Source organism: Diceros bicornis, chromosome 14, assembly GCF_020826845.1.
Source record: "Diceros bicornis minor isolate mBicDic1 chromosome 14, mDicBic1.mat.cur, whole genome shotgun sequence".
In the NCBI taxonomy this organism is placed as follows: domain Eukaryota; kingdom Metazoa; phylum Chordata; class Mammalia; order Perissodactyla; family Rhinocerotidae; genus Diceros; species Diceros bicornis.
Genome location: NC_080753.1, coordinates 58327961 through 58347493, shown reverse-complemented (window position 1 = coordinate 58347493; position 19533 = coordinate 58327961). Strand labels below are relative to the sequence as shown.

At 37.8% G+C, this 19533-nt stretch overlaps 1 protein-coding gene across 4 annotated transcripts in view; it reads right to left on the bottom strand.

The window, feature by feature from the left end:
- Positions 1-19533, bottom strand: part of EEF1E1 (eukaryotic translation elongation factor 1 epsilon 1) — a 41866-nt gene that overhangs the window by 12047 nt on the left and 10286 nt on the right. The window contains exons 3-5 of one of the 4 annotated variants that reach the window (XR_009222137.1): positions 18650-18745; positions 7885-7972; positions 4085-4117 (exon numbers count right to left, since the gene is read on the bottom strand). Coding sequence is in view for 3 of the 4 variants with exons in the window: in XM_058555300.1 (XP_058411283.1) it covers positions 10032-10172; positions 18650-18745 (237 nt within the window). In the remaining variant the exon portion in view is untranslated. Of the gene's footprint in view, positions 1-4084; positions 4118-4929; positions 7662-7884; positions 7973-9534; positions 10173-18649; positions 18746-19533 lie in introns of those variants that run through there. The other 3 variants (XM_058555301.1, XM_058555302.1, XM_058555300.1) reach the window with 3 other exon arrangements.

Sequence of the window (19533 nt, the reverse complement as noted above, 5' to 3'; positions counted from 1 at the left end):
GTAGAAGCATACTGAGGACACAGAAGCTTTGAGTTTGGGACCCTCCCAGACCTCACCCTATGCATCTATTCATTTGGCTGGTCTTGATTTGTATCCTTTACAATGAAACTGTAATCGTAAGTACAGCACTTTCCTGAGTTGTATAAGTTGTTCTAGTGAATTATTGGACCTGAGAGGGTAAAGTGGGAACTTCCGAAATCTGTAGACAGCTGGACAGAAGCACGGGTGGCTTGGGAACCCCTGAGCTTGTGGCTGGTGTCTGAAGTGAGGACAATCTTGTGGAGGATGGTGCCCTTCACCTGTGACATCTGGGCTAACTCCAGTAGTGAGTCAGGATTGTGTTTTAATTGAACAAACACATGGTACTTACAACATGCCAGATAACGTTGTAAACGCTCTACATATATTAACACATTTAATCCTCATGGCAGTCCTTTGAAGCAAGTATTATTATTATCCTCATTTTACAGATGAGGAGGCTGAGGCATAGAGAGGTTAAATGACTCCCCAACTTGCATGGTTGCATGGGGCAGAAACAACCTTGGTTCCTATGTATGTATTTAAGTTGGTGGTGGGTGAAGAGAGAGAGGGGAAGGGAGATTTGAAGGGAAGCCATACTGACTCTAATAGGCCATAAGGGCTTTTCATTTTCTCACTCAAACACATTTAACAAAGAAATATTGAGCACTTTCTACAGGCCAAGTGCAGTGCTAGGAGCTGGGATACAGTGGTGAGCAAGACTGACCCCACCTTTTCCTTCCCTCATGAGGGTACAGTCTACCAGAGGGGACAATATTAAATCACTATACAATTACTTTTCTTTACCGCCTGTAGATACATGTTCTACCTGTTTGATTATATTGCACTGCACACTATTGAGTTGTGTTGTTCTCTGGGATGCTCAGGTCCAGTGTATGCCTCTGTTTCTTTCTCCTCTTTTGCAGAAATCTTGAAACTGCAGCTCAGACAGTGAGGAGAGAGTAAGAGAAGAGCCATACTGGCAGTGCTGTTCTGCCCTACACCTTCGGCTGGGGCTGGGGCTGCTATGTGTGTGTCTTTGGTCTTTGACCCATAGAATCTCAGAGTTTGAGGCTAAAAATGACTCATATCATTTCCTTGAAGGCCTTGTGATATCTCTCGTTGTATCTGGATTGATGAGATTTTTGTGTATTTTTTTAATTTATTGAGATAATTGTAGATTCTCACCCAGTTGTAAAACGTAATACAGAGAGATTCCTTCTACACTTTGCCTAGTTTCCCTCCAATGGTGACATTTTGCAAATGTTAATATCACAACTGGGATATTGACGTTGATACCACCCACCAATTCTACTCAGATTTCCCCAGTTTTACTTGCACTCATTGTGTGTGTGTGTGTATTTAATTCAATATAATTTTATCACATGTGTAGGTTTACGTATCCATCATTGCAGTCACGATATTGAACGGTTCCAAAGCCATAAGGATCCCCCACAGTGCCTTTCTGTAACCATACCTACCTTTCTTGCTGTCCATGTCCCAACCCCTGGCAACCTATAATGTATCCTCCATTTCTAAAACTTTGTCATTTCAAAAATATTACACCCATGGAATCATACATTAAATATTTCTCCTGTGATTTTAATAATAGCTGTTCTCACCTTCATAGCACTCTATACAAGATCATTTTTCAGAGACTGAATGTCAAACACTTTTAAACCTGTGACTGGTATTTTTGCTGTAAACATCTTTGCCATAGACATATTTTGCTGCAAACATTTTCGCTGCATAACTTATTGGCGGTAAGGCAATTTTGCCACAAAAGATAAAATAACTGGTTGACAGGTTTGTTTGTTTGTCATTTCGCTTCTCCATTGATGAAGTTCTCACAGTTATCCCAATTTTATATGATAAATCTTAGCTAACCCTCATAATGGTCTGTACAATGATGAGTAGACACGGTGCTGGTGGTCTTAAAATAGTTAGCATTTCTTCCAGCTAACAATGTTTTATTGATGGCTTTATCAGGCTGACAGATGATGACGATGATCTGCCCCAAGAGTTGGTTTCTTATTTTGAAACACACTACATTGGAGGAGAAAGAGGGCTGAGGGCTTCTTCTTTGAGGGTGCAGAGTTGAACCCACATTTCCCATAGAACAAACACAAGTGCTTAGTTAGGTACACTCCACAAAAAAGAAAATAAAATCAGTTCTTTGTGTAGTATGCCATGAATCTACAAACACACATTTTACATATATTCAAATATTTTGTATTTTGCAATAAGGTCTTTTTAACTTTGTTATTCCTTTTTTCATGGTTCATTATGTCCTTTTAAATTAATGTCCCTCTTTTATTCTTTGTGATTTTATCTTTAACAGCAAAATTGCCTTAAGGCCAATTAGTTATGTGGTGAAAATGCTTTATGCAAAGATGTCTACAGCAAAGATGCTTATGGTGAAGTACCTAGAACCTTTTAAACCATTGAATTGTAAAGGCATTTTTCCAATATTGTACTTTGTGAGAATTAAGATATATAAATCATGGAAATAATGTTCATTTAATGGAAGTAAAGTTCTAACTTCAGGGTAAATTATTTGCTAACTTCATATTGAATCTAATGAAAATTAGAAAATAAAAATAAAATGGGCACTTAATTATGTGCATATTGAGAACAAAACTGAAATTCATTCGTTAGTATAAGCCCAAGGATAAGCATAATTGGAGGAATTATGAATTTATACTCCTGAATCTATTTTGCTTTCTATCAAATCCACTTCATGAGATTTCCTCTGGCACATTTTCTGTTGGCATTATTGTTTATCCACTTTTGTCTAACCTATTTTTGAAGCAGGTTAAAAAAATAAAAACTGGAAGAAACTGATAAAAACAAAAGAGGGGAAAAAATTAGAGGGTCTTTTAGGGTAAGATACTAAATCTTACTGTGTATTAATTTCATTAAGTTTTGGAAATGCATCTGGCCCACTGGGCCTGAGAGGCCGTCAGGTGTAAAGTAGCACACTGTGTACTGGCACGAGCGGGCTTCTAGGAGGCAGCGACTTTATGTCCTGTACTGAAGCTTCCTGTACTGAATCCTACTTGTTCCCCCTAGAGATGCTTCAGGTGTAACTATATCACCTGGAGAACATGTGATGCTTTACTCTAAGAGCTACTATGGAGAGAAACCGTGATCATGTGACAGGGCCAACCAATCGGAACACAGGGTGCTCCATCACCACACTGGTCACACATTCAGAAAATTTGACTCAGCTTTGCACAAAGACAAAAGCATGAGTTTTTGGATGAATGCAGCTGCTTTGTGTCTGACTGTCACCTAAGCTTCAGACAGGTTGTAGTGTAGTGGTTCTCACGGTGTGGCCACTGCACCAGACCTCTTTGAGTCAGAAACTCAAATTAGGGCCCAGCAGTCTGGGTTTTGAGAAGCCTCAGGTGATTAGCATGCGCACTAAAGTCTGAGAACCACTGTTTTAGTGCAATGTCTATTACCCATGCCTCAACCTTCTGACAACAGTAGTCAACTCTCGAGTTCTTTTATCCAAGTGACAGAGCTTAAGTCAATGCTGAAAACAGTCAGGAAGCTTACAACTGGTGAGGCCAACCAGAGGGTTAAAAATCTCTAAGGGCCTTTAAGACAAGGGGGGCAGGTGGTGTATGCATACACACACTGCAGAAGGTCAGGAAAAGTGGGGCAGTGGAAGAAGGATAACCTACCTTGCGTGAACAGACTAGTTCATGGACTGCACCAAACAAACTTTGGAATTTGTAATCAGATGGCTGGAAGTTTGTGGTCTTGGTCAAAGTAAGCCTGTGGCATTATTGTTTAGAGCTATGCCTTGTCAAATTAGTTGTGTGGCTACCGTACTTCAAGCTTAACTTGGACAGACAGGCCTGCCAGGCACAAATTTCTCAAGCAGATGATGTTAGGAAGGACAAAAATTATCCACTGCAAGACTTCGAGGACAGATGACACTCAGCAGGAATGGCAAGCCAAATCTGCAGGATCCATAATACAATTGGCCAGCCCTAGGGACCCAGCCTCTTTGAAGTGGAAGAGACAGCACGAATGAGCCATCAAATTAACTCACCAGGCTGGAAAAGATGCAAAGCTTTCATTCTCCCTACAAAGAAACGGAAGTTTAAAAGGTGAAAATATTCCTAAAGGAATCACGATAATAGAAGCAGAAATCCATGAGACGTAATAGCAAAAATGGCCAACATCTCAAATTCTCCTGACTTCCTGTCTACCTTCTTTTGGCCTCTCTTGTAAGTGAAAGATGAGTTTTGTTAGATTAGGTAGCAGTTGGAATTAGTTTTATTCACCAGCAGTATGGGGAATAAAGGCAGAGCCTGCAGGAATGTGGGCTCCAGCAACAAGTAATCATTATTGCAAAATCAAATTCCCCATCTCATCTCTGATATGCCCATATGTAACCCTGGAGCTGGGCTTCACACTGTTATAAATCCAACATACAAGTCACGGAGCAGTGGGATATAGAGCCCCTTGTGTATCTAAAAGCTCTGCCCAGAAAGAGAGAGAGATATGATGGTAACTTTCTCCCCATTGCTTTTGCAATAAAATTTACCCAGAGCTCCAGGAAGAGTTGGGAATGTAATTCAGCTTCAATAAATCAAGACTAAAAATTAAGATGGCCAGATATGTAGCAGCCTGCTCAGGTGTATGGAGAATTTGAAATTTAGTGCCCTGGTAATGGGTAGGAGCAGATTATCTAATTATGGAGAGAAAGAAGAAATATTGCTCTCTGGGGTAAAAAGCTAAATGCTGTAATCCATTAAACCACCACATCTCTGCCAAATCTAGATTAATATTAAAGTTTGTGTAACATCTGAATTTTTTTTAAAGGAATGAAGTCAAATGTTAGAAAAAATATATAAATGAAAAAGCTATGCTTCACAATAATTCTAATTTGACTACATGTCAAATAGTTGTGTATTTAATCTTTTGATGTGATGTACATGTATCTGATTATAATAGAGTTCTATTCTTTCCTAACAATATATCTGCTTAAATTTTTATCAACACATCTTAAAGCTATTCTGGAAGGATTTTCAGCAGGGCTCTAAAGCCAGTGGGTGAGTTTTGCTACCTAATCTAGCAAAACTCAGCACTGCCAGTGGGTGATGTTCCCATTCATTCCACTCATCCTTCCTGCCTTCATCCCTGCAGGAAACCTAATGTGCCTATTACTGACTGTGGTTAACTATGGCTTCAGGTTTAATTGGGTGGAGCCAGTGGAGGACCTACCTTTAACAGGGAGTAAAAATGAGAATGCCCACGTATCTGTTATAAACCTCAGTGCAATAATCTATTGCTGAATCTGGATGGGGATGGGGTACAATTTAACTGGGAAGTCAGGTCACAGATGGATAATTTTGTGTTTCTTGAAGTTATGTCACTTTTTCTACCATATTGTGACAGTAACTACTTGAAGGAGATTTACTACCACAGAACTTCACCAAAATACTTCATGACGTCTTGGATGCTTTGGGTATAACTGTGTAGAAAGACAAATGGCCTTTTGATATTGCCTCCGGTTCTATTATTTCTATTTGTTTTAAAATCAGTATTTATTTTAATTAATTAAAAATTCATAGATCCTTGACTGAAGAATGATCCTTCCCTATTTGGAATTTTTTATCTGTTCTTGAAAAGTTGCACGTGGATAGAGACTGTGCCATGGATCTAGTCAGGGCAGCCAAATCAACCCCAGTGCCTAGTATGGTGACAGATTACATCCTCTAACTCTGAAATTGTACAATTCTCACGGACTCCAGCTATGGTCTAATTGAGATGTTGGTCAGCGTGTGGGTTAGTCTCTGCCTCCACTTTAGCTCCTAGGTTAAAATGAGATGATGAGAATGTTATCAAGTGCCTGGTACAGAGCCCAGAACATAGTAGACACTCAGTAAGTGGTATCTGATTATTTTTATTTACTTTCAAAGAATGCTGAGTGGCTGGTGGTTTTCCAAAGAATTTTGCGGTTTCAGGGATTTGTTCACAGACCATTGGATTGCAAACTGTATGAGGGCAATGATGTAATTGTGCTATCCCCAGAGCCCAGCAGAGTGCCTGATACATAGTCAGTGCTAAGTAAATATTTGAGGGATTATTGAATGATCAGTGCTGCAGGCTTCTGGGAATTACAGAAAAACAATGGTTGGAAAGGGGCATTCACTTTTCAGAAGGAATAGCATGCACAAAGATGGCCCCACTTTCTTTTAGAGGAGTTTCATTGTCTTTAGAGAAAAAAAATAGTATGGTCCCTTTTTCCAACAGCTTGAGAGATGTGAGGACCAGAGATTTTTAAACTGGAAAGTCATACAATGAATTCGTGTTTTACCAAAATCACCAGATGCTCTGCCAACTTATCTCAGATGGGCTCATGTTGAACAGATGCCTCAGGGACAGAAGGGGGGGAAAGACGTGAGAATTTGACTTTATAAAACTCTAGGTTTTGATTTTACAGTCTTCCATGGCAGTTTGTCCTTTTCTGATCACTTTCTGTGTGCTAGGCACTGTTGCTAGGTAATTTTTATACAGTCTCACTGCAAGTTCAACAGTGAGATCAGTGATCTTACCTCTACTTCATAAGGAGAATTTCATGTGCAGTGACTTATCCAAGGTCTAACAATTAATCTATGGTGAGGCTGATGTATTTGATTTCACTCCTTTTTTTAAAAAACTGCTTTAGTGGGCTATAATTCACATATCACAAAATCACCCATTTAAAGTGTACAAGTCAGGGGGTTTTAGTTATACTCAGAATTGTGTAACCATCTCATTTATTCTTGAAGTTATGTACACATTTGCTTTATCCAATGCCCAGGACAGCTTTTTCTAAGGTTGGTAATAACTAATTTCACAAGTTGATTAAGTAGAACTTTACTGGCACACCAGTAAAATGGCTTAGAGGTTAAGTTTGAGCCAGATGGTAGTCTGAATCCCAGCCCCCTGGTACTGGTTGTGTGACCCTGGGCAAGTTCCTTAATCAATCTGTGCCTCAGTTTCACGATCTGCAAAAAGGGGATAATAAGGAGTGAATTCACTTAAAGCTCTTGGAATGGTGCCTGATACGTAACTGCTCAATAAATGTTAGCTATTATTGTTGTTGTTAGTAAAAGTGCATTAACAGATCCACATAACTCTAAATACTGCAGGATCTTGAAATAGCTTCTGAATCATGAAAATTGTGGCCAGTGAAAAGTATTTATTTTATTGTATTCTAATTCTTTCCAAATTGATGACCCATGGAATGTCAACAATTTACTAATGAAAATTCTTTTACAACTTGATTATTTGGCATTCAGAAGGTATTTTCCCATTTAAATACTACCTATTTTGACAGAGGCTGCTAGCTGCCTACCTAGTATCCCTTTTTTCCTTCTTTCTCATTGACAGAGCACAGGTTTTATTCAGGATGGCATGTGTGGTCTAAAGGAACTATATTTCTGCCCTCACTCCCAGTTGGGATGGCCAAAGATATGTAAATAGATACTGCTGAACAGGGCTTCCAGGAAAGGTCCTTCAAGTGGACTGGCTTTGGTGGGGGAGGAGTCTTTCTGCCTTCCTCTTCTCTTTCTTGGGGTCTTGATCATGGACTTGATGTCTGGAGCTCCAATAGCTGTCTTGGACCATAAGTTGAACTGGAGAAAGGAAACTACTTATTCAGTATGGAGAAGTAGAAAGATAGGAGCTGGATGCCTAATACCAACCATAGACTATCTAGCTCCTTTTACATGAGAGAAAAACAACCCACTTTAATGTTATTTGGCTTTTCTGCTATTTACAGCAATTCACACTTACACTTTTCTTAGTCAGCTCAAAATGGACTTTAAAGAATACTATATTCTTTCAACAAACACTTACTGAGCATCTACTGTTGTGTGCCAGTCATCGTTTTGAGGGCTGGATATGCAAGGGAAAAGATAGTCTCTGCTCTCAAGGAATTAACAATCTGGTGGAAGAGACAGAAAATCAAAAATAGTACAATAACATTAGTGCCAGAATTGGGCATGGGCGGGGGTGGGTTGGTCAGGATAGACTTGACTTTCAAGAGGACATGACAAAGTTGAATATTGAAGAGGTTATTAAGGGAGAAGGAAAGGGCATTTCAAGCAGAAAAGTACCTGACAGAAACAACCCGTGATGCACAGTGGCATTTCTATGAGGAGATGAATTGTTTCAATTGAGATACTGAGAACATTATCTAACCTTTGCCTACAGGAACCATCTCCTCATCCTCTAAGATCTAAGTTAGTGGTGGGAAGTCCTGGCACACAGTAGTTCCAGGTAACGTCTGTTGTTCCAGGTAATGTCTGTTGAAGCAATGTTGTGCACTTCAATAAAGAATTGACTAGTAAGGATTCAGAGGGTTAAGACTCACATGGTAGAAGTGTGAAGAGGGGACATTCAGCAAAGAGGTAGAGAGGTGTCCTCCTACCCTTTCCTCACAGCTGACCTAAACTGAAGGAAAAGAATCAAATGGTTGGGATGGAAAGGCTGTAGCCCATCTCTTGTCTGTCCTGCTTAACTCCTCCTGGAGTCCAGGGGGAGAAGAGAGAAGTGGTTAGGGGAAGGAGTAATTTGCAACAGTGAAAGAAAATGTGGAATGCTTATAGCAGACCCAGCTGGGGCAGTGATTTGCATGAAAAGCCAGAGACTGGGCCTACCTCTGTGGCACACATACTAACTCCCAAGATTAACTTGAGTCTTCTAGTCTCTGAATATGCAAATACAAGTTTACAGTTTCTAATTTAAAGGCCATTTTATAAAATTAAAAATGCTCCCAAGGGCAATGAACTGTGAAATCCAATCCTGTAAAAACTGTTTTGCTCTATTACAATATACTCACACACTTGGCCTATGAAATCTCTTGACTCAGTAACGTGAAGGACAAAAATGGGGGGCTCTTACAAAAAGAAGGAAAAACCTGTACTGAGAGCCACAGGCTAGATGTTATCCTTTAATCCTCATAACTGAGAGTTATCTTTAATTTTACATTTTATTTTTATTTTTACAGATTAGGAAAATATGGTTAACTGATTTTTTAGGGTCAGACAGCTAGTAAGTGATAAAAGCAGGACTCAACCAAAGGGCTGTATATTTCCCAAGTTTCTGCTCTTTCCACTTGAACTTTGAATTGTATACCTACTTAGATCCAGCATCAGCACCAACATATTAAATAGCATTAAACAGTACAGTGCTCAGACTATTTTTCTTATTATTTGTAAGTATAAGCTTATAAATAATAAAGTATCTCTTTGTCTTTACACAGTACTCCAACAGCAGCCTTTCTATGAGAGTTGGCTTTTGGTTTAGAAAAATCTAGTAGTTATCAAGTGCAAAATTAGTGGGATAGTGGGAATTTCCCATCTCTTTTTAGCTACTAAACCCAACAACAAAAAAACCATTAACACAAGGGACTGTATCTTATTCCAGTTCCCTCTAGGGCAGTTCAGCAGTTAGTTTCACCTCAATGAATACTGACTACAGGAAAGAAAGAAGCAAACAAAAAAGGCTTTTTCAACCACATTTACTGGCTCACATAAATATTTAAAACAAATCCATCTGTTTTCCCTTCCTGTATCCTTGGCACAGTTTATTAAAGTTCTTAATAAACAAACTACTGTAAATATCCATAAGGGGAAAATGAATTTTAAAATATGAAAAGAGAGGTCAATAAATAGCCAAATATGTCAACCATTGAAAGGACTATTTTTTTTAAGATTAAGCACTGATTTGCAACTTTTACTAAAATAAATTTCATCTATAAAAACAAGGTAATTTATTACTTGATCTCAACTCAAGTTTGACAGCAGTTGAATTTTTACAGAAAAAATTGCAAAATTTCAACTAAACAAATGAAACATTTGGACACAAGTTTATACTTTAAAAATTCTATCAACCTCAACAAATAAAGAATGACTGCACATCAATTTACGTTACTCCTCTGGTCCCGAATACATTTTCCATTTAAATATTTTAATCACTCTTCTGTACAGCATGGAGAGCCTCTAGTGGGAATTAGTATATAGTCTGTTCTTGATGAAGACAACACTAGACAGATGTTGCCTGATGCCTGGATAATGCTGAATGTGACAAAACCAGCGAGACACATTAAGATATTTCTCCTTTTCTTGAACTGTCAGGTCAACCTAAGTAGAGATTAAAAACACACACGACACAGACATTACATAAGCACAACTATTAATATCATTTGAGTAGGAGATAGAAATTGGAAAAAAAAAAAAAAAACAGTTCTCGAAGCCAACATAATTCAGATAGGAGTAAAAATTTCTGCCACTTGGAAGAGCTATCCATTTGTTTAATGCTTTTACGTTCAGTTCAAAACCAGATGTGCTTTCCAGGGAAATCTCAAGTTTTCAACAAATGAAAAATTTACATTAAACCAGGATTTGGAAGCCCAAAGAGTTTTTTACTTTACTGAAAAGGAAAACAGGAGAAAAGAAGAAAATAGCTTCCAAAAGACTAAGATATGGTCCTTTCTCCAATATTTTTAGCAAACCCCAAAAAAGAAAAGTTTATTGGCATCTAAGATACTTAACAAAAGAATACTATGTAAACACAAATATTATATATTTATAGATGGCTGATATATATATATATATGTAGACCACTGTTTCCTTTCTACTAAACTCTGGGGAACAACTTTACTCAAGAAGACAATGACCCACTTAATTTTAAGTGATTATTGCTTAATACAAGAAGGAAGGGCTATTTCCAGTGGTATATGCCTCAGATGAACATGAGGCCCTCATAACTGTTTGCAACAAAGCTGAACTCTATCTTTAGTGGATGTAGCAGTTCACAGAATTTACCATCAAGCTTCAAGAATGCCAGGGATTTGCTTAGAGAAAGATGCAATAAAAACACTTGGTGCCTATCATTTCACTGGGCTCGGACTCCAAAGTAGGTGACTCAGATTTTTCTCTAAGACAAATCTTGGATTGGAACCACAAAGAGTTGTCAGGTAAAGAGAAATCCAGTAGGGCAGTAATTCAGCCATGACCGTGTAAGAGTAGTATAGATCCTTATCCTGTTGTTAATTCAACATTTATTTAACAGATATTGCAAGTTTCCATAAAACTGACAGGAATGTTCACACAGAAAAAAACCTCAGTCACCCTCATGTGGTTCAAACCCATGAACAGTGTGCTTGTTGGAAGGCACTTAGTGAGACAGATGTCCTGTGGCTGTTCAGAATTTAGCATATACTTGTGCCTACAGGCAAATATTCTGCTAAATTACCGGGTCAACAAAACTAAGGACAAATCACTCTAGTATGCAATAATTATTACAGAATATAAAATAGTATTAACGATACAATTAAAAGGTAGACACACAGTACTTTCTCAATAAATGTTTAATTTAACTCATATTTCCATTTTATACTTACTATAAGGAAATTTAAAAAGAAAAATTGACATAAGTCATCCTGCCTTCCTTTTTGCCTTTATGACATTAGGATACTATTGTATTGATATCTGACCTTTTGGTGGTCTCAGTGTTAATCTCTGTTGGCCTAATTTACCTAAATTATTAGCAGTCAGAGTCTCACTGCATCTGTTACATACAAATTTAAGTTTCAGGTTTAAGTCCTACGTACAAGCTGCTACAGCAAATTATAAAAATATACTCATCTTGTTTAAGGGGGTGTAAGGTTGCAGCTAGTTATCAGAAATATGGTACTATAACTGTTTCACCTACAATATAATTCGTCCATGGCATGGAGATAAATAATTAACACATTTGTCAAGAAAATTGGTCAGGAATGTCTTCTTTTATGCACAAATTACTTTTTATTAAAAGAGAATTCTTGGTTTCATAGATACTTAGGTTACCCCTAACTGTCTGGTGCGCTGTATATAGAAGGCACTGACACACCATTGTGGAATAAACTGAATATCACTTTATATTTCAAAAGGTAAAACACATTTTGTAAAAGAGCTACCTTTGTTCTTTTTCTAAATCTTTACTGCATGTGAACTTCGTCACTGATTTCAAAAGAAAAGATAAGATTTTTAAAAAGCTCAACCACTAGTACACATAGCTGCAACCCTAACAGGCAATGGGGGTGAGTCTTCACAAATAAACAAACAAACAAATAAATAAACAAAATTCAAAATCAACTTCAGCGAACCTCTTTACTGATAGTTAAAGCAAACAGAAGTAACAAGCTTTACTCCAACTTGATTTCATGTCAGCTGCTGAAATATATGATGATTCAAATCTGACTTTTTTTTTTTTTTTTTTACAATTTAGTTGTTTCAGAACTCTTTCATTTTAAAAAGTCTCCACTTAGCCCTTCTGTGAGATGCTGTTTTTCAGAATGAATTAAAATACACTGAGAGGAAAGCATCTGCAAACAATAAAGTGCTAATGCCTGTTTGATCTATACTCAAGCTGTTCACGCAGGGTAAAGGCGGCATGTTTACTCTTCACATTTCCGGACAGCATTTGCTATCACACAGGACTAGCAGATGCTGCTACCAGGCCTGTTACTTCAACAACAACAACCAAATACACCACAGCAAAAATCAATATTCTCCAACTTAAAAATTTCACATTTAGAGTCTTTAGTGTAAGGATTATGAACAGACCCATAGTACAAATTAATTTTTATTCCAAGAGCTTCTAAAGATTCTTCTAACATTTCCTAATTTATTCCAATATTTTTTAACTAGATGATCTATTTTAGAGAATGTTCCTTTCCCCTCAGAAAATTTAGTCAAAATATACAGAGCTTTTCCAAAAGGATCAGGTTACTACTTAACTTTCTGTTAGTTTAAACTTTGAAGCTTGTCCTTTGAGTCTGAGAAAATGATGACTGACTTCGATTTGTTAGCTTGGTTACTTTTTTGGTAGACATTCTAGTTCTGAACTTACCGTAAACAAACAAACAAAAACCAGATTCCCTACCACCACCAAACTTAGAATTTTTTTTAGAACTTTGTGGATGAGATCCCATCGACTATTTCACTTATAAAAATGGTTTTCTATCATCCCTTTCTAGTCGACTAGGTTTTTTTTCCCTTTTTCACCACAGGAAACACAACACAACTGTTCTAGTTACCATTTCCTGCTGCTTATTGGTCTACACGCCAGTGTGTCTCCAGTGATGCGTGGCTCTCTCTACTTCACCATTTCACTTATTTATACTGGCACTCGATAACTAGTTTGAACTTTAAAGCCAAACAGATAATATTCTTAGTCACTCATTTTCCATGAAGACATGCGAGAAGCACTTCAAGGGACCCATTCCAGATCAGGGTGAAATGCTGGGTTGCTACCTTTCCAGCTGGCACCACGCTGCCTTGGGACATTCTTTATGGTCAGGGTTCCTGGACTGCTCTGCAGCCATTTCTTTTACTTTTCCTTTCTTTCTAAGAGAACGGCATACCTCCAACGGCTCCAAGCTTCAAAACAAATGTCTTTCAGTTGATAACAATCTTATAGTCAAGCAGCACATAACGTCACAAAGGATTTCAATAATCTTGAGTAACAGTCTGTTCATAGGGACTGCTATCTCCTAGTGAAATCACTTTAAGAAAGCAGTGAGTCACTGGTGTGATAATAAACAGCCACACTAACAGGCAGTTTTACAAAGGAAGAACAACGTAATAGTCCTCAAAGGGAATTAAGATAGACTAGATCTTATAAATAGAGTAACAGCCACAACTAACACTGGGCTCACACTGAAACAAAATACAGTGGGGTTAGTAGATGACTTGAGGGTTCCCTGACTGCTGTTTTGTACACTGCGCTGATTACAGATTAAGTACTTAATAACATGAACAAATAAACGAAGGAATGCATGAGGGCAAAAATAAACATACTGCTAAAGCAAACAAAGCACGAGAAACTGTCTGATGACTATGAGCACGTAGCCAATCCGACTTCACATCTACTCTGCCTGAATTTGATACCTAGTAATCATTTTTTTCTCACCTGGGTATATTTACACCTAACTCAACAGGGATGTTATTTAACACCACAGTGCAGTTCTGTCCCAGTACAGGTTTTAGTCTGTGAGACCTGTTCATTGAGAAGGTGTTACTTCTCCGATGTACTGTCTGCACTTGGATGGCAGGGAGAGATGCTTTGGTTATGGACTAATTTTATGAACACAAAGGGATGGTTAACAGAGTGATTTACATATTATTCCACTCAATTTTTTTTTTTGAAAAATATAAGCATAATATTCTTAATCATAATATCTTGGTCACTACATATAAAAAGGATATACATTCCAAAATAGGAAATCTAAATTGGTGCAGGTCATTAAATATTGTTAATGTAACCCTAGTTTTAACGTGCAGCATTGAACGAAACACTTCTAACCTGCTTGAAAACCAAACGCCCTCAAGGGCACCTAGACTCATAATTAAATAACTTTGCAGCTGGTGCCATGAATATTTTGCATTATGAAATTATGACCATTTTCACTCTCCTGGCAAAAAAAACCTCCATATAAGCTCCCTCCTTCTCAGAGTATTCCTTTCCCTACTGCAGGACCTGCATAAGCCAGAAGAGAGAAAAATGTAAATAGATACTTGCTTTGTAAGAGTTACACTTCATTATTGTCTTTTTTTTCTTTTAATTAGATGGGAGAAATGCTCTCCTTCTTAATGACAGCTTGATGCTACATGAAGCCAGACCTTGTACTGGTCCTGACAGGCCTTCACTAGTCTGCCAAGAGACATCACACAAAGGATTAGAGATGACATTTCTCTTCATGTGACGTTTTAAAATTAAGTAAGGCCATATTTAAATACGTTTTAAAAATGTCAACAAGTGTGTTGTTGTTTTTAGACATAAATTGTTCTTGTTCCCCTCTAAAAGGTAGCTATGCTCTTAGCAGCACAGTCTCACTCAAATCAAGTTATGGGCTCCTCCAGGTTGTAAGACTGTCTGTATGTGGGTTTACCACCAAGAGAAGGATCCTCGGCTACCTTAACAACAAACCCTCTGTACTGTGGAGGCTTTCTGCATTTTGAAATAAGGTAAGTTGTGCCACGTCACCATTTGACATTCAAAAAGCTACTAAAATATATTGAATCTAAAATGGAATAAAAAGAAGCTGGTATGAGCAAAGTATTGCAGCTCTACTTAAACTGTCTTCACATTTAAATAAGATTAGTTTAGATTTAATTATGTTGAAGTATAAAACTAAAGATTACACTTTCACTATAAAGATATGCAACTTAAAATAGGAAATATAAAGAGGTAGAGATCGCTAAATATTGCTAATCTCAACAAGCATTTAGTTGCACAAGGCATTGTACCAAGACCTGGGAGGGGTACAAAGAGAAGTATGACATGATCCTCCTCACTCTCGTTATTTTGCTTAAAATTGAGTCATATTCCTTCTAAGTATGGGGAACATTCACTCCACTTTATTTCTGTTGTGAAAGAAAGCCCTTCTTTCACTGTCAAAGTGTTGTTTTGGATGAGAAATCATATGGTCATCCTACTTATGAGCAATATTTATAGTCAAACTATCATAAGCTTTCTACAACAATGACAATTCCCATGGACAGCCAAAGCCAACCAAATTCTGCAGATATTTTTCTGACAATTCATGATTCTACATCCTACTTTTCTCTATCTGCCTCTTTAACTGATCACATAATATTCTTGTTTTTTTATAATTTTATTTATTTATTTTTCCCCCAAAGCCCCAGTAGATAGTTGTATTCATAGCTGCACATCCTTCTAGTTGCTGTATGTGGCACGTGGCCTCAGCATGGTCGGAGAAGCGGTACGTCGGTGCGCGCCCGGGATCTGAACCCGGGCCACCAGAAGCGGAGCGTGCGCACTTAACCGCTAAGCCACGGGGCCAGCCCAGATCACATAATATTCTGATCAGAAATCAGCACTGGATTCCATTTTCTCTTACTCACCAATTGTTCCCATATAAAACAGTCTTATCTCTTCAATGAGATCAATAGTTGCTTGAAAATAGAGTTTTATACTTCTTTTATGCCCCTCAAGTATAGTATAACAGGCACATATGATAAGCTCTCAATAAGTAAACTTGTAATAATAGAGAATATTATGCCAAATTAAGCATCATACTAGGCCATTACTATAATAACGTTTTAGAACTTAACACAATCACTTAGGGATCTTAGAGAAATAATGCTTAATAAGTCAAATAAATCCAAATTGAGGAATTATAGCTTGAGTGGGGGACGAAGAATAACTATCATATGTTATTACGGTATTTTCGTTCTCGAAGAGCTTCCTCACACATCATGACACTTGAGCCAAAAGACCTAGTTTGTCTTGGCCCTTCCAAAACCTGAGCTCTGTGTCTTTGCATGAAGCCCTCGATGTTCCTAAGCATTAGTTTCCTTCTCTGTAGCAAGAGGACACCACTAGTCCTATCTTTTTCATAGTTATGAGGTACAATGAGAAAATATATATTAAACTCTTGAAAGATATAAAGAAATATGTTAAATATGTTCTTCAATGTTTATGGAGGGGAGGGCAGACTACACCCATGTGCCAGGAATTATGTCCAACAGCGGTGTTACAAAAATGAATTGCTACAATCTCTGACTCAAGCAGTTTATCATTTAAAAGAGAGAGAAATTTCCCAAGAAGAATTGCAGTACAAAGCAAATTGAGCCAGAGCTGAGGTAGTCTGTGAGGTACAAAAAGAAAGAGAGGAAAGAGCACTTCAATATGCTTTAGGAGCCTGAAGAGGCCTTCCTTCACCAGGGAATCAGTGCTGGAACTGAGTGACACCTGAAGAAATACAAATGAATTGGGGAGGAAGACAAGGGCTGGGACCAAGGAACAAAAGAGAAGAGCAGTGCAAGGACACTGAGCAGAGAGCACAGGCTGAGGAGACTCCAGGGAGTAGGTCGTGGCTGCGAGAGAGGTGTGTGGGGAGACTGATGGTGATGAGGGAGGCAGGGTCACGTGAAAAAGGGTCTCCTATCCTAGGGAGTGAGGAGCTACTTAATTATTTTGAGAAAGAAAAGGACACATTCATGAGAAGAATCACTCCAGTGGGAATAAAGACGGACTGTAAGAGATGAGACTGGTGCCAGAAGGCCATTTCAACAGCCCAGACAAGATAATGAATTTCGGAACTAGGGCAATGTCATGCAGTATCACAGGAACAGACACATGTGAGAGGCATCCAGGAGGTGGAAACAACACGACCTGATTGACTGGATGCATGAGGTGCAGCATACAGAAAAATGTATGGGCTCTTTTTCCACAGGGAGAATATGGAGGTTGGGTGATGAGGGGCTGAGGGAAGGTTTTAGATGAACAGATAGATGTTAAGAAAACACAGACTCTGGAGCCAAACTGCCTGGTTTCCAGACCTGGTTTTGCCACTTACTTGGGTGACCTCAAAGAAGGCATCTGACCTCTCTAGGCCTCAGTTACTTCATCTGTAAAAAGGGGATGATAATAATAGCACCCACCTCATAGGGCTGTTATCAAGATTAAATAAGTATCATTTATAAAGCATCAAGAACAGTGCCTAGAACACAGTGAGTGCTATATAATTGTTTGCAAATAAATTTAAGATGGGAAACAATTGAAAATAAAGAGATTGAGCAGACAGAGGGAAAAATTGAAGATACAAGAAAGAAAAAATATTAAATTTGGGAGAAGATCCAGAAAGGGGGCAGGAGGAGGAGGGGGAGTTGAGGTTAAGAGGCTAGATGACTAGATGACTGGATTAGTCTAGGAAAAAAGCAAGAGCCTTTCTGAGGCCAGAAAAAGGGGACAAGATGTATGAGGAAGTACACGTAGGTGGGCTGGAAGATGAGGGGATTCAAACCATAGCCTCCATTTTCTAGCTGAATGAGGGAGGAAGGCTCTGTAAAAACGATTAAGATAAAGGGGAAGGATGAGGGGTGGGACTCGAGGAAAGTGGTAAAAGTCTGGAAGTACGCCTGAGAGGAAGGAAAGAGCTGATCAGTAAGAGAGCCCAGCTGAAAATGGATAGTATAAATTTATAGTGGCACCGATCGGTAGCTTTGTGATTTCTCCAACAGAGCTCAGCCTGGATACGGGATTGAAGGCATTTATTTGGACTGAACAAGAGTTGGAGATTTACAGGGAAATGGTGGTAAATATACAGCACAGCAGAGAAACTAAAGATGCTAACAAGGGAATGTAGTTGAAGTTACACAAGAGATCTAAGTTGGATGGGGAAGAAAGTGTCTAGATTTGGAAAAAGGGAAGGAATCGAGTTACTTCAGATAATGATGGGATTAGGGAGCTGGCGATTAAAAGACAGAATAAGAAGTTGCACAGAAGATGGGGTACTGGAATTAAGATGTAGAGGTGGGGCAGAGTGACAACAATGGGGTCCAGGTAATGATGACAATCGAGTCCAAAGGGTGCCAAGAGAAGTTGTCTTGAAGAAGAGCAGAGGAACAGGAACCAAGCATCAAGAACAGGAAGCTACCATGTTCGATGCACACATGGAAGGAATATTTACATAAGGTACCTTGTATAAAAATAATTGCTTTCATTTTCATTGGATAAGTTGAAAATGCAAATTTGATTTAAATTCAAGACAAATAAAAATCATTCTGAACATTACAGAAAAAAAGCCAATAACTATTCAAATACTCACTATAAAGCGATGAAGTCCATAGTATAATAGGATATCTGCTAAGGTAAAGTTATATCCTGTAAGGTAGACTTTATCTTCAAGATATGAATTAAGATCCTAGAAAAAACAAATAATAAAATATTAATATAAAAAAGATAATAATGAAGTTAACTATCACATCATTTGACAAAACTTTAGAAGGCTGTTAGAAAACAAAATACACTTAATTTAACAAATTTAATCTTTGACATTAAGATTCAGATTCATTCAAAATCACAAATCATATACCAAATCACTTCATTTTTAAAAAATAGAGTAAACATTATTAGTCTTATTTTATTTTAAAGAAATAAGAAAATATTAGAAAATGATATTCAAAATGTCATCTATGATTATCTTGAAGACTCCAATTTTTATTTTTTTGGAGGGAAACATTTTGTAAATCATGCTCACATTAGATTTATTTTTCCCATTAAAATATAAAAAGCTCCTCAATAACTTCTCTTAAGAGAATTATAATTTATTGGTTTGTTGCATTTTTTGTATATGTATATTTTAAAATTTTTAATTGCAACAGAATACATGTAATATAAAAATTTACCATCTTAACCATTTTTAAGTGTGTAATTCAGTGAGTGTTAAGCATATTCACATTGTTGTGTAACCAATCTTCAGAATTTTTTCATCTTGCAAAACTAAAACTCTATACTTATTAAACAATTTCTCCATTTCCCCCTCCCCTCAGGCCCTGGCAACAATCATTCTGCTTTGTTTACTATGAATTTGACTACTTTAGATACTGCATATAAGTGGAATCATAGAGTATTTATCTTTTTGTGACTCGCTCATTTCACTTAGCATATTGTCAAGGTTCATCCATGCTGTAGCATGCATCAGAATTTCTT